At 36.8% G+C, this 13,943-nt stretch overlaps 1 protein-coding gene across 7 annotated transcripts in view; it reads right to left on the bottom strand.

Moving 5' to 3' along the window:
- Positions 1 to 13,943, bottom strand: part of SLC4A10 (solute carrier family 4 member 10) — a 165,755-nt gene that overhangs the window by 73,375 nt on the left and 78,437 nt on the right. For all 7 annotated transcript variants that reach the window (XM_039360050.1, XM_039360051.1, XM_039360055.1 and 4 more), the window contains 2 exons: positions 12,913 to 13,051; positions 9,098 to 9,258 (listed from right to left, as the gene is read on the bottom strand). In XM_039360050.1, the coding sequence (XP_039215984.1) occupies positions 9,098 to 9,258; positions 12,913 to 13,051 (300 nt within the window). The remainder of the gene's footprint in view (positions 1 to 9,097; positions 9,259 to 12,912; positions 13,052 to 13,943) is intronic.

The following is a 13,943-nucleotide window of genomic DNA, read 5'->3' as shown; positions in this document are numbered from 1 at the left end:
GCCCTCCCTGATCCTAGTGACTGGATGTGAGGATTCTCACAGAGGACTGAAGACTCTTTTCAGTCTTAAAATGGAGCACTGGGGGCAAGGGGAGGTTATGTAGTACTGAATTCATATTGCCCCCATATCCAGTTAGGCTTAGGCCTTTTAAGAATCTTCTGTATAAAATAGGTTGTTTTATAGCCATCCTAATATTCCTTAACTGTTCTCAGACACTTATTTTAACCTTTAACATTTTTCTTTCCCTTTTTTTAATCATAAAGTCTAATTCTTTAATATGTTTTTCAAGTCCATTTATCTTATTTTCTCAAGGTTACGTCAGCCAAGTTCACCTTCTGATAATAATTCATGGGGTTGTCAAAACTCTGTTCATTTTGGAGAGAGTGTAGAAGTAATCTCCTTTCCCTGTAGTTAAAGACAGTTAGCTTATTCCTTGTTTTATAAACCTCTTCGGTACAAAGTTTGAAATCTCTCCTTCCTTATAAGGTAGTCAGATTTACATCCGGGAAAAGATACATAGTTTCTTCCCCTCTGTTTTATTTTTTCCAGCTCGTGAGCCTTTTATAAATTTTATTTCTCACCCAAGATTAAGAAATCTTATAATAATATCTTGTGGAGTTTGCATTCTCATGAGCCTTGGTCTGTAAATTCCAAGGGCACACTTCAGATCTTTCTCAGTAAGTTATACTTCCGGCATATCAGTTTTTGGAATAAGATAACCTAATAAGTCAGTCTTATCTGCATTCTCCCAAATGCCTCTAATCCTTAAATTATTCCTTCTGTTTCTGCCCTGAACATCAGCCAAGTCCAATTCCATGTTCATCGAATCTTTTTTAAATTATGCTAATATCACTCTTATTTTTATAGCAGTGTATTGCCTTGCTAACTGTCTAATCAATCTCTGAAATCTGATTAGTCGTATCTTTGAATTGCTTTTTAATATGGTCAGGCATAATTTCAAGATCTTTACAAAGTGCAGTTGTTAATTTATCACATTCTGATTTGAATTCCTGCTTGAATTGTTTGTTTATATTTCCTATTTCTAAACCAACCATCTCCCTCAAAGAAGGACTCTGAGTGGTATATAATAAAACAGTGTTTCTCAACCTTGGGGACTTTAAGCCCTGTGGACTTCAACTCCCAGCATTACTGGCTAGGGAATTCTTAGAACTGAAGTCCACATGGCTTAAATGCTGGCTGGGGAATTCTGGGAACTGAAGTCCACACAGCTTAAAGTCCCCAAAGTTGAGAAACGCTGCAATAAAACATTGATACATAAAAAAGTATATTACAATAAACATTAAAATAGTAAAATTAAAATGTTAAAAAATTACGGTAATATATTTTTTTTTAAAGATAAAATTTTTAAGGAGGCAAGAATAAGTTTACCCTGTTAAAAGTTATTTAACAAGGACAAAGGGAGGACTCTCATGGCACCAATCTAACTAGCTGGTGCACAATACGAAGTTGAGCAAAGATCAAGCTGAGCAAACTGTTTCATCCATTATTGATTCATTTGCTCAAGATCCTGATTTCATCCAGGCCAATACTTACTGTTTTCAGTTGTGCTCCCTGGATATCCTCCTCCTCCTCCTTCAGTTCTTCTTCATTACTAGAGAGGGATAGTGCTTCAAGTCTCTCTTTAAATCTACCAGGTGTGCCTTTATCCCTTCACCTCTTTGTGAAATTCTTTTCTTGGGTATCTCTGCCAATTATTCTTATCACCCAGTGAAGTCTTTTGCCCAAATTCAACAATTAAAATTTTTAATATAGCTGGTTCAGGTGGAGAGCTGCCAGCTCAGCATGCCATCTTTCTCCATGGCCAGCCATGCCCATATAGGCCAAGGAGTCCTGAGATGCAGATGGTGAGTAGTTTGTTATAAAATAGGCAATCTGCAATGGTGAATGACACTGCAGAGCAACAGAAAGAAAACTGGAATCAAATGTGCTCAGGAAGAGACACCTGCATGTGAAGGCATGCTAAGTCAGTCTCCAGGGCTCTTGGTGACTCAACCAATGGTGGCAATACAGGACAGAACCTAAGTCCACAGAATTGATTATATTGTGGTTATTTTCCCGGTAACATTCTTATAAACTTCCACAAGAATAAAAGCTTTTAATGTATCCTCCAACCCAGTAGTAAGCATGAGTCCTTCTTAATAGTTCCCACTATATACTCAACTACTACAATCCACATTCCCATCTTGTAATGCTGAAGAAATATAAAAGAGATTTCCATTTGCTAATCTGAACTGAATTAAACAGGGAATTTAATTAAAGCGGGAAGCACATTCTGAAGTTAATTAAGGTAAAAAAAATATGTATTCTAGTGCTATATATTCCTGGTAAATATAATGACTTTTTTTACTGTTTTCTACAATATTTAACATAGAAATTATTTTCTTACAGCTTTTAAGTAAAACTGTACTTTTTGAGGGGTACTTGTGTGACTTCAGGCTGGAAGAATGTATTATTTGAAGAGAGTGTGGACTGTGGCTATGGGAGTCAGCAAATAGCTAACATTAGGAAGGAGCAATGGCTTTTGGAGCCATCAAAATACTTTAAAATGATGATCAATCTGTAAAGAGGGCAGAGCAAGTCAGAAGGTGTGATAGAAACACTGGTCAATTGCACACTTAACACACTGCCAACTGTGTTTATCCTTATGACAGCCTTTCCTCTACACATATACCCTCAGGAATACATCCTGTCAGAGTCTTATTGCGCTGAGGTAATCCAGGAGTAAATGCAGTACACAGTGGTTTGTAATTAAATGTTGATTTATATTACACTCTATCTACAAATATACACTAGAAACAACATATATACACGTGGTAAAACAGCAAACTCCGATACACAGCAATTACAGCAGGGAACGGACAAGAGAGAAAGACTCCAGCAAAAAACTTCCCTTTTATACTCACACTCTTAAAGGGATACACACACCTGCTGAGTCATTCCTAGTATTGCATCATCCACATTACATTACATCAGGGGTGTCAAACTCGCAACATCACGTGACATGTCATGACATATCACAACTTTTTTTCCATTGCCGGCAATGAGGTGGGTGCGGTTTCAGCATGATGCATCCAGCCCATGGGACGGCAGTTTGACACCCCTGCATTACATCTTTACATAAGCTGTTTAGCTATTAAATTATTATCCTGACACACCCTGTTTAAAATAAGTTATTATACTTAAAAGTTAATAATAATAATAATAATAATAATAATAATAATAATAATAATAATAATAATAATAATAATAATAATAAAGTTGGAAGGGACATTGGAGGTCATCTAGTCCAACCCCCTGCTCAGGTAGGAAACCCTATACCATTTCAGACAAATGGCTGTCCAGTCTCTTCTTAAAAACTTCCAGTGTTGGAGCATTCACCACTTCTGGAGGCAGGTTGTTCCACTGGTTAATTGTTCTAACTTCTAACTGTCAGGAAGTTTCTCTTTAGTTCTAGGTTGCTTCTCTCCTTGATTAGTTTCCATCCGTTGCTTCTTGTCCTGCCTTCAGGCGTCTTGGAAAATAGCTTGACTCCCTCTTCTTTGTGGCAGCCCCTGAGATATTGGAATACTGCTATCATGTCCCCCCTCATCCTTCTCTTTGTTAAACTAGACATACCCAATTCCAGCAGCCTTTCCTTATATGCTTTAGCCTCCAGTTCCCTAATCATCTTTGTTGCTCTTCTCTGTACTCTTTCTATCCCTCTGTTAATGCAGCCCAGCACTGTGTTGGCCTTTTTGGCAGCTGCAGCACACTGCTGGCTCATATTTAAGTGATTGTCCACTAGGACTCCGAGGTCCCTCTCACAGTTACTACTATTGAGCAAGGTACCCCCTATACTATACCTGTACATTTGGTTTTCTTGCCTAAATGTAGAACCTTACTTTTTTCACCATTGAATTTCATTTTGTTAGATAGCGCCCAGTGTTCAAGTCTGTCCAGATCTTCCTATATCCTAAGCCTGTCTTCTGGAGTGTTGGCTATTCCTGCCAGCTTGGTGTCATCTGCAAATTTGATGATTTCCCCATCTATCCCCTCGTCCAAATCGTTGATGAAGATGTTGAAGAGCACTGGGCCCAGAACAGAGCCCTGGGGCACCCTACTACACACTTCCCTCCCTGTAGATGCGGTTCCATTGAGGACCACACGCTGAGTACGGCCGGTCAGCCAGCTATGGATCCATCTGGTGGTGATGCTGTCTAACCCACATTTTTCTATCTTATCAAGTAATAGGTTGTGATCTACTTTATCAAATGTCTTACTGAAGTCCAAATAAATTATATCCACAGCATTCTCTGGTCCACTAATTTTGTCACTTGGTTAAAGAATGCAATAAGATTTGTCTGGCACGATTTGTTTTTGACAAACCCATGTTGGCTTTTAGTAATGACTTTGTTTGCCTCTAGGTGTTCACTGATTCGTTGTTTGATTATCTTTTCCAGAATCTTCCCAGGTATTGCGGTCAGGCTGATAGGTCTGTAATTTCCTGGGTCCATTTTTTTTCCTTTTTTGAAGATGGGAACTACATTAGCTCTTTTCCAGTCCTCCGGTAGTTCCCCAGTGCTCCAGGATATTTGAAAAATATAGTTCAATGGTTCTGAGATCACATCTGCCAGTTCCTTGAGAACCCTGGGGTGTAATCCATCTGGTCCTGGTGATTTGAACTCATCTAGGCTGGACAGGTGCTCACCATTTTCATGCCTATCTTAACTTGCGTTTCTATTCTGTTTTTTATGGCACTATTTTTGGTAGGTTGGTCTGTTTTTTCCCTTTGTGTAAAGACAGATGCAAAAAACGAGTTAAATAGTTCTACTTTCTCCCTGTTGCTTGTCACCTTCTTGCCACTTTCCCCCACTAATGCACCAATCATTTCCTTCACTTTTTTCTTGTTTTTTACATGTTGAAAGCTTTTTTTTTTTTTGTTATTTTTGACTCTGGTCGCAAGCCTTAGTTCATTTTGAGCCTTAGCTTTCCTCACTTCATCTTTGCAGGCTCGGACTATTTGTTGTTCAAAATTTCCCAAGCTTCTTGAGTTGTTTTCCCCTTGAGGATTCTCATCCATGGAATCCTTCCCAAGCCCTCTCTAAGTTTATTGAAATTAGCTCTCTTAAAGTCCAAGACTCTAGTTTGACTGTGTTCTATTGCTTGTGCTTCCATAATGTTGAATTCCAATATTGCATGATCACTTCCTCCCAAGGTTCCTGTGGCTTCAACACCTTCTATCATTTCATCTCTGTTAGTGAGAATTAGATCCAAAGTGGCTAATCCCCTAGTTCCCTTCTCTACTTTTTGGGAGACAAAATTGTTTGCTAGGTTTGCAAGGAATCTGTTTGATCTTCCAGTTGGTGCAGAGTTTGTCTCCCAGTTGATGTCAGGGTAGTTAAAGTCCCCCACTACTATTGTGATGTGCTTCATACATACCTTAGTTAGCTGACTAGCAAAAAGTTCATCTATTTCCTCTATTTGGTTGGGTGGCCTGTAGTATACACCTATGGTAATGTCATTTTTCCCCCTTTTATATTGACCCAAATGCATTCAAGACAGTTTTCATCATTGTTGTTGCTTCAAAGGAGCAAACTGAGGATTGGGGCCAAGTCCTCCCCCATTCCACCCCTGCTGCCCTTATGGATCACTATCTCGATTCCAAGGCAAAGCAGCTTTCTAGGGCAGAGTTTGAAGGGATTTTTAAAGGCATATGTTATGAGACCGTCAAGCCATCAAGCAACTGGAAAGTTGGTGATGTGGCCAATCAGCCAGAGTGTGAACGGACTCTCAAGTGTCAAAGGTGGACCAGCTCAGCTTCTCACTAACAATACTAGCAACCTCCTAGAAGATTGTTTTCACTGATTTTATACTCAAGGTTTATTTTATTGATGTTTTATGTATTATTTATTTATTAATTTATTTATTAGATTTATTTGCCGTCCATCTCACCTCATGTTTTGTATTATGTTTTGTACAATGTTTCTTCCTTCTGCTCTTTGGTGCTTTATATTTTGGAATTCCAGAGCAACAGTTTTAATTATTATTTAACTGTTACAAAATATTTAAATCCTTCTGGAAAGTAAGGTGAAATATAAATCTATTAACATTAAATTGTTTGAACAGCCAAAGAAATTATAGCAAAAAAGATCAGTAACATTTTTCTTTTCAAGAACTGCAACCTACATAGATTTTAGCAGGGATTCCACTGAGAATATTTTGTGCAGTTAAAGGATATTCACTGTGGATACTTGAGTGATGCTAGGCAATAGCTACTTGGAAGTAATCTAGAGAGGCCAAGACCTTGATATAATCTGACTCAGCCCGGCTGGAGGAAGGTCTATGAACTCAGCATTAGCAACTGTAAGTTGTAACAGCTGTAGTAGATGAGGCTATAATTCAGAGTTGCAGACAACAGCTTCTTTATGGCCATAAAAGCTAAAAGAGATGTCAAAACAGGCAAATTGTCAGGCTTCATACTGCGCAGGGCAATAAATGTTGATTCTCCAAAAACTCAACTAGCTAAGAGCAGCAGCTTTGTAAACTCAATGTTGCTATCTAAGCTAAAGTTGCTAAATGGCAGATGTGAACAAACTCACATACTCTGTGCACAGAAGATCTGATTTCTGCAAAATCAAATTCATATACCTAAGGTTGCTTCAGAGTGTAAATCCAAGACGTATTTATTGTTCAATCTGTTTAATTATATTTGTAGCCTACCCCCATCCTGTCTGATTCTGGGTGGGGTACAAAATAGTAAACAAGATACTAAAACCCAGTACAAAGTCTTAAAGTCATTAAAAATCAAATAAATATAAAGAGCCCAGGTGCCCAATAAATTAAAGCACAAATGGACTCAAAAGTTGTTACTTATTTATGAAATATAAACAGGATTGGGGCTACCAATACTCCAGGGGAAAAAAAAATTCTTTAACATCAAGGACACTGCAGAGAAAACTTGTTGCCTAATCTAGACTCCATGCACTTTGGGAAGGGAAGGGATGGTCCCACAACAGGCTCTCTCTCAATGGGCAGACTGGATAAGCAGATTCAATTTTGGCAGTTATAACTGAAATATCTTGGTGTTATGTTATAAAGGACTTTAAAAATAATTACCAGCATTAACATTGAGCTCAGAAGCCAAAATGGTAACCAATAAAGTGAGATCGGAATGGGTGTTACAGGAGTTTATGTTGTACAGGGTGTTATGGCTGTTCAGGAGTTTATGTTGTACAACTTGTAGCTTCCCAGTCAACTCCAAAGGCAACCCTATGTAGAGCACCTTATAGTAAGTAGTCTGAGTGAGTGGTAATCAGAGAGTCTTGTCCAGGTAGACACATCCGCTAAAGCTGGGTGAAGTCTCTCCTGGTTACTGTTGGATTAGCAATTTATTTTTAATAGGATTTCATCTGTGCTTATTTTGCTCTTATTTTGTCCTGTTCAGATCTTCATAGTCTCCAGGTAAGGTACCAGTCTTTTTTTCCAGGCCTTTAGAATCAATGGACTTTTGGTAATTCTCTCCGCCAGAGAGTCAAGATAAAACTGTCTCTGTTCATAAAATGGCTCAGTCTTACATGAAAAGCATGCCTCAACCCTAACACGTATCACTATTTCTTGTTTTTTTATCTCCCCCCTTAAATAAAAATGAATTTTAATAAAAATGAAGGTTTGATTCCTTAACAAGAAAATCATCATGATCTAATAATAGAATTATTCAAAACAGAAACTGGACCTTATACAGAGATAGACTTCTAACCAGAAATTGGAAATCTCACTTATCTAACAGCTTTGCAGATAAATTCTGTCACAGTAATATTTTATTTTATAACAAATGTTTATTAATCAAAATGGAAGTTATATGTAACTGTTAATTTATTTTACCGGTTTATATTACTGGTTGCATTCTTATATTCACTTAGCCTACAGTAAGTCCCATTGACCTCAATGAAACTCACTTCTCAATTAGGATGCAAAAGAAATCTTTTGCTGATTTATTTTCAAATAAAATGGTATCATCTGGCAAAACAAAATCTGTTGTGATATGGTACAAAGTCCACCTAATGTTCACCTTGTATATTTCCTAACTTAAAAAAAAATCAAATAAAAATGAGCACAGTTTGGAAAGATTAGATACAAAAAAAGAGAGAGGAACAAAACAACAACTGAGAAATAGGGTAAATACAAAAATCCTCCTAGGTATCAGAGGTAGTCGGATAAAAAATATTAGAGAGAAAATTACTTTACAGAAATATCTGGTGTTATGGAAAGTTTGTTTCCAATATTTGCATGGTGGGGGGTTACCGTCAGAAAATAATAATTTCCAGAAAAACTGATAAGGAGAACTAATAGTCTACTTAGGGTCATGGAGTAGATTTGGCTGAGCTATAAAATTCTTAGTTCTGAATACACTATTATTTATTAAAACACTTTTTCCTATTCAATAACAAAAGCAACCTAGAAAACATAAGCTTCATATTTCTTTCATTACACAATATAAAGTTGAACAATTAATGATAGTGTTAAAGTGCAAATTTCAGCTTTCCAAACCAGCAATTTATGGAGTATACCGGGAATGCATTTGTACCACTGTAACTGTTACCTATAAAAACATTTCTTTTTGAACACTTCAATTGTCTTTCATTAATTTATTACCATAAGTTTGGATTTTTTTTTTTACAACACACAGATGTTAGCACACAAACACACAACATGGCATTTACTGTGGTTTCTTTTTGGGCCTTACTAATGAGGCTGAAATACAAAACTGGGTCTTTCTGCAGTATCCCATCTGATCCCCTTACTATTATTCTGGTAAATGGTATATTTCTTTCGAGAACAATCTCATCCAAACAGAATTTTTCTATTCACTCTTATAGCTCTAAATCCACAACTAATAGTTTCCTGCCTTGGAGAAAATAATGCAAAGTGCAACATCAACGCTATGTAATATATATAAAACATGCTAAAAATGCATGTAATAATGTTGGAACCTTTAATTTAAAGTTTTAAAAAGTTTGCTATCTCACCCTAACATCTTGGGAGAGATTTCTGAGCGGGTAAGGGTTAGATGGAAAGAGGAAATAAATAAATAACTCACCTGCAATTTCTTCTAAAGAATTTGCTCTCATGTCTAGTAAGACTGTGCCATTAAGGATACAACTTCTCAATTCAAACAAGCTATGAAGTGATAAAGTAGCAACATATGGTTTACTCCACCTCTCCCCGCCATCTTCAACATCTTCTTCAAACTTTAACCACCTGGGTAAAAAACACATTTTAATCGGATCTCCTCAGCTGAAGAGTAAGCATGCAGTATGACAACCACACATAGGAAACAATCCACAAATAGTTGATATAATATATTATGAGAGAAGATATGAGAGAAAGAGGGAATTGCCAAAACCATCTTTCTAGGTTTCCAGTTTGTGGGATCACATAGCTACTACAAACAGGGGATTACCACTAATCCATCTTTGTTTCTGAATTTTTGACTCAGTTTGTATTACAAAAATTACTCTACTGCTATACTGTCATGAATTCTGTATTACAAAGATTTCCAAGACTGTGTATGCAGCATTGACAGGAAAAAATGGTATATATTTGTCAGAAATCATTATGTTACAACAACAACAACAACAACAACAACAACAATAGTAGTAGTAGTAGTAGTAGTAGTAGTAGTAGTAATAGTAGTGGTAGAGTTGGAAGGGACCTTGGAAGTCATCTAGTCCAACCCCCTGCTCAGGCAGAAAACCCTATACCATTTCAGACAAATCGTTGTCCAGTCTCTTCTTAAAACTTCCAATGTTGGAGCATTCACAACTTCTGGAGGCAGATTATTCCACTGATTAATTGTTCTAACTGTCAGGAAATTTCTCCTTAGTCCTAGGTTTCTTCCCTCTTTGAATAGTTATTAGTTTATAATAATACACTAAAGCCTGTTACAGTGATGGTGAACCTTTTAGAGACCGAGTGCCCAAAAACTGCACTGAAAGGCCCACTTAAGATATATTCCTCAACATACTTTTTAACATCCATAAACTGACTACAAAGCATACAGAGGAACTAACATACTTTCCTGAAACACTGCTGGATGGCATTCGAAGTGTAAGATAGTTCTTTCATGGATTGTATCTCTGAATATGATATAATTATGTTACAGACGATCTGGTCAACTGAAGACAGAAAGCCTGATAATTACATTGTATAATCTCATAAAGCTACCAGAGCTAGGAAGTGGGGCTACCCATTTGTGTTTCAAATAAGACACAGATACAACCAGCATTTATATGACTGAATTAGAATCCAGCAACCAGTTTGCTATGGTTATAAACCTCCAACTTAGGCCTTGCAACTTCATAATCATGAATACATTACTTCCTCCTCCGCCACTACAAAAACACGGGAAAAAATTCTGGCATATGTTATAATTCTATGAAACATTCTTAATGGAGATGGAGGGCAAAAGTTCTGATAACTTTAGATCAGGGGTCTTCAGACATGGCCCTTTTATGACTTGTGGACTTCAACTCCCAGAATTCCTCAGCCAGGCATGCTGGCTGAGGAATTCTGTGAGTTGAAGTCCACAAGTCATAAAATGGCCAAGTTTGAAGACCCCTGCTTTAGGTGGAGATTTTAATAACTGGCAAAAAAATGTTTATGCACTCTATTAAAACTACTCTTTTCCTGCCTAGACATAGAGTGAGCTCCTTTTCAACACAGAGCTCCAAAAATAATGGAGTTTACTTTTCTGGAGCCCATTATATAAAAGTATATCTTATTATTGATAAACCTGCTCAAAAAGCTGTGTTGCTTTAGCAGAAGCCACATTATAATAAAAACAGCCACCTAGGCTCAAACACTTTTGATACAGCATAATCATTTGCTTAATACTGACCAAATTATTTTAGCTACATCTGTTGTGTTTTTAGAAGGAGCAGTCCTATCTTTAACCAACAGATATATGGTGAGACAAATTAGTTACTTTATTTATTATCTTTTTTACTGCCAACAATGTTATTTGTGGGATTTTTTTTGCCAATAACATAGCTGAAGAAGGGCTGTTATCTGCAGCTCTGCCTTGGGCAGTAAAATGTCTTGGGACAGTTTGCTGCTTTCTAAAGATACCAAAATCTAGCAATTTTCTCACTTAAATTATTAATATGGATTTACTTTTACTTACTTTCTGAATAAGTGAATCACAAACATCCTGATCAAACTTAGACACACCATTAAAGATTACAGAAGTATTATCTTGATTAATACATTCTGCCAAATCGGTTAATAATAGGTTCAGTCTCTCTCCTAGGTTGACTTATATCACTGATTTATCCATTATTATTTAACTTCTGTTTTCAGACACAGCATGTAGAAAGAGAATTACCACATTCTTCTCTGAGGAGACAATTTCATAAATTGTGCCCCTCCCAGTCCAATTTAGGGCTTGACAGTTGTTCACAATTAAACCCAGCAACAAGTTATCAATAATATTTTGATTTATATTCTGACTCTATATCATGTCTGAGATACTGTATCTGTTTCCCTTCCAAGCCCAGTCCCTCTCTTTCTGCACCTGTTAAATTATTATAAACCTTATCAATTTTTCATTGATAGAGAAAAATGAAATTAAAGTCAGGTATATCCTACAATGAAAAAGTTTGAATTACCACATTAGATTATATCAGCTACACAGACACACATACACAAAACTTCATATATCACCTTTTCTTCTTGAAAATTCTTTTTGAATTTCTAAACACTCATCAACTCCCTCCAATCACAGCTTTCTCATTTTCTCTTGTACCTATCCCATTTCCTCCTCCTTCTTTATTTGTTTTGTAATCTGAAACTCAGCCAATTTGAAATTTCAGTCTAATCAGAAACAATTCTACCAATCCATCAATAGAAAGTACTATAAAAAACCAATCATCACCTCACAAAGAAGAAATTGTGCACTTCTGGGTGCAGCTATGGGACAGCCCAAAGAAATACAGTGAGAATGCAACCTGGATAAAGAAGGTAGATAGGGGGGAAAAGAAGCTAAAATGAAAGAACTTTTAATAAACAGCAGAAATGGTGAAGGAAAGGGCAAAGGAGATCAAGAACTGGTCAGACCCAGGTGAAGATGAACTGCATTGTTTTTGTAGATTCAAAAAGTCCAAATTAGTGGAGAAAACACTATCAAATCAATTAACACCTTGGTAATTCATTAGATTCACAGCTGGAACAGTGGATTGGACTCATGCAAAAGTAAAAACCAGAAAAATGATGACAATGAATCACTCCCTTCATTCACACACAAACATTGACAGACTCTAGTTACCAAGAAGCAGGGCTTTTTTTCTCATAGAACGCCCAGAATGGAGTTCCGGCACCTTTTTTGGATGGAACATTGTAGGATAGGCAAGGCAGGTTGTATGACATGTGTGAGTTCCAGCACCTTTTTTTTTTTTTTTAGAAAAAAAGCACTACCAAGAAGCATAAATGGACATGGAATGTTGCAAATATACCAGACAGTTGAAGGAGATAAGGAGGCATTGGAAGGATATTTGAAGGATATTTGCCCTTTTTCCTTCTTCAGCTATCTGGTATATTTGCAAAATTACACCATGAGGCTTACTGAATACCAGAGACATCAAATGGTCTACAAGAAAGACCAACTTAAGAACAGAAAAGAGAGCATTACATGGCCTTCCATCCTTCCGTGGATGAGGAACTAGATTGTTGGGGGCAATATGCTGACTTTATAAACTGCTTAGAGAGGGCTGTATGGTACTGTAAAGTGGTATATAAGTCTAAGTGCTATTGCTATTGCTAAATCTAAGTGGATATATTGTGCTTCCTGTTTTTTCTGCTGATATTCATTGGTCTTAAGCAATGGGCTATATGAAAGGGGAGAAAAATCCCATTTACCTGGCAGTCTCCCTCCATTCAGCATCGTCTCCTTCTCGCAAACAAAATTCATCAAGCTCGGTGAATAAATCATGTGGGATGTGCTCCTCATCATCATCTTCTGTTCCAAGAATAAACTGCACCCTCTGTGAAGGAGTATCTGGGGAGGAAAAAGAGCAGTACTCAGAAAATTAATCAGAAGACATGACCTTACCAAAGCAGCTGAATAGCCAGCATTATGATTTGATAGAAACATTATATGCATCATAGTAGGCAAACATCATATGAGAGAGGACCAATGTGAAATTTCAAGAATATTCATTCATTCATTCACAAAATGACTGCCACGTGTAGGAGACTTGTCAGTTGATAAGTTAGTAACATAAATGAAAAATACCCCTTTATTAAAAGCCAAGGATACGCTTTCTTGTACCATCCCATCCGACATCCCAGCTCATCTCTTTTCTTTTCAGAGTAGGTATTTCCAAACAGAGCACTGGACCATCCCCTCCCCCACACCATTTTATTAATGATGTCTATAAAATACCTATAGTACTTAATAGATTGGACAGAGCCTGGCTAGTACTTACTTACTTACAAATGAATGTGCACAGATGATTCTGAAGAAAGAACAGGGGAAGTTACAAACAAGGACTCAATTATTATGAGTTTAAAGTAGGTTACGCTGAATTTTTAATAATACACAAATAGCTCTTCTTCTATGGACTCCCTGCAGCCATATGTTAAATAAGCCTCAGGAATAAAGTTTAGCCTGCTATAAAATCCAGCCATATGGATGTCTATGTTGTTAAGCTCTTTAAATTGTTCAAGCCAAAATTATCATAAAGTTATGGGAAACTTCATTATTATCCTTTTATTTAGATAAAATATTTTACTCTTGAATCTGTGTGTAGCACAAAAAATATTACTGATATATTCCATGAATTTTTTGGGGTCTCAAAACTATCAAGAAAAGGAATATTAGATGCTATATAATCAGGTTCAGAAAATCAAAGCAACATGTAGACTGGTTTTTTCTCCCTCTTTCTCAG

The sequence above is a fragment of the Crotalus tigris genome, unplaced genomic scaffold (assembly GCF_016545835.1).
Source record: "Crotalus tigris isolate CLP2741 ecotype Arizona unplaced genomic scaffold, ASM1654583v1 scf7180000019151.395998, whole genome shotgun sequence".
In the NCBI taxonomy this organism is placed as follows: Eukaryota; Metazoa; Chordata; class Lepidosauria; order Squamata; family Viperidae; genus Crotalus; species Crotalus tigris.
Note: the sequence above shows the minus strand (reverse complement) of the source record. Positions and strands in the feature narration are given on the sequence as shown.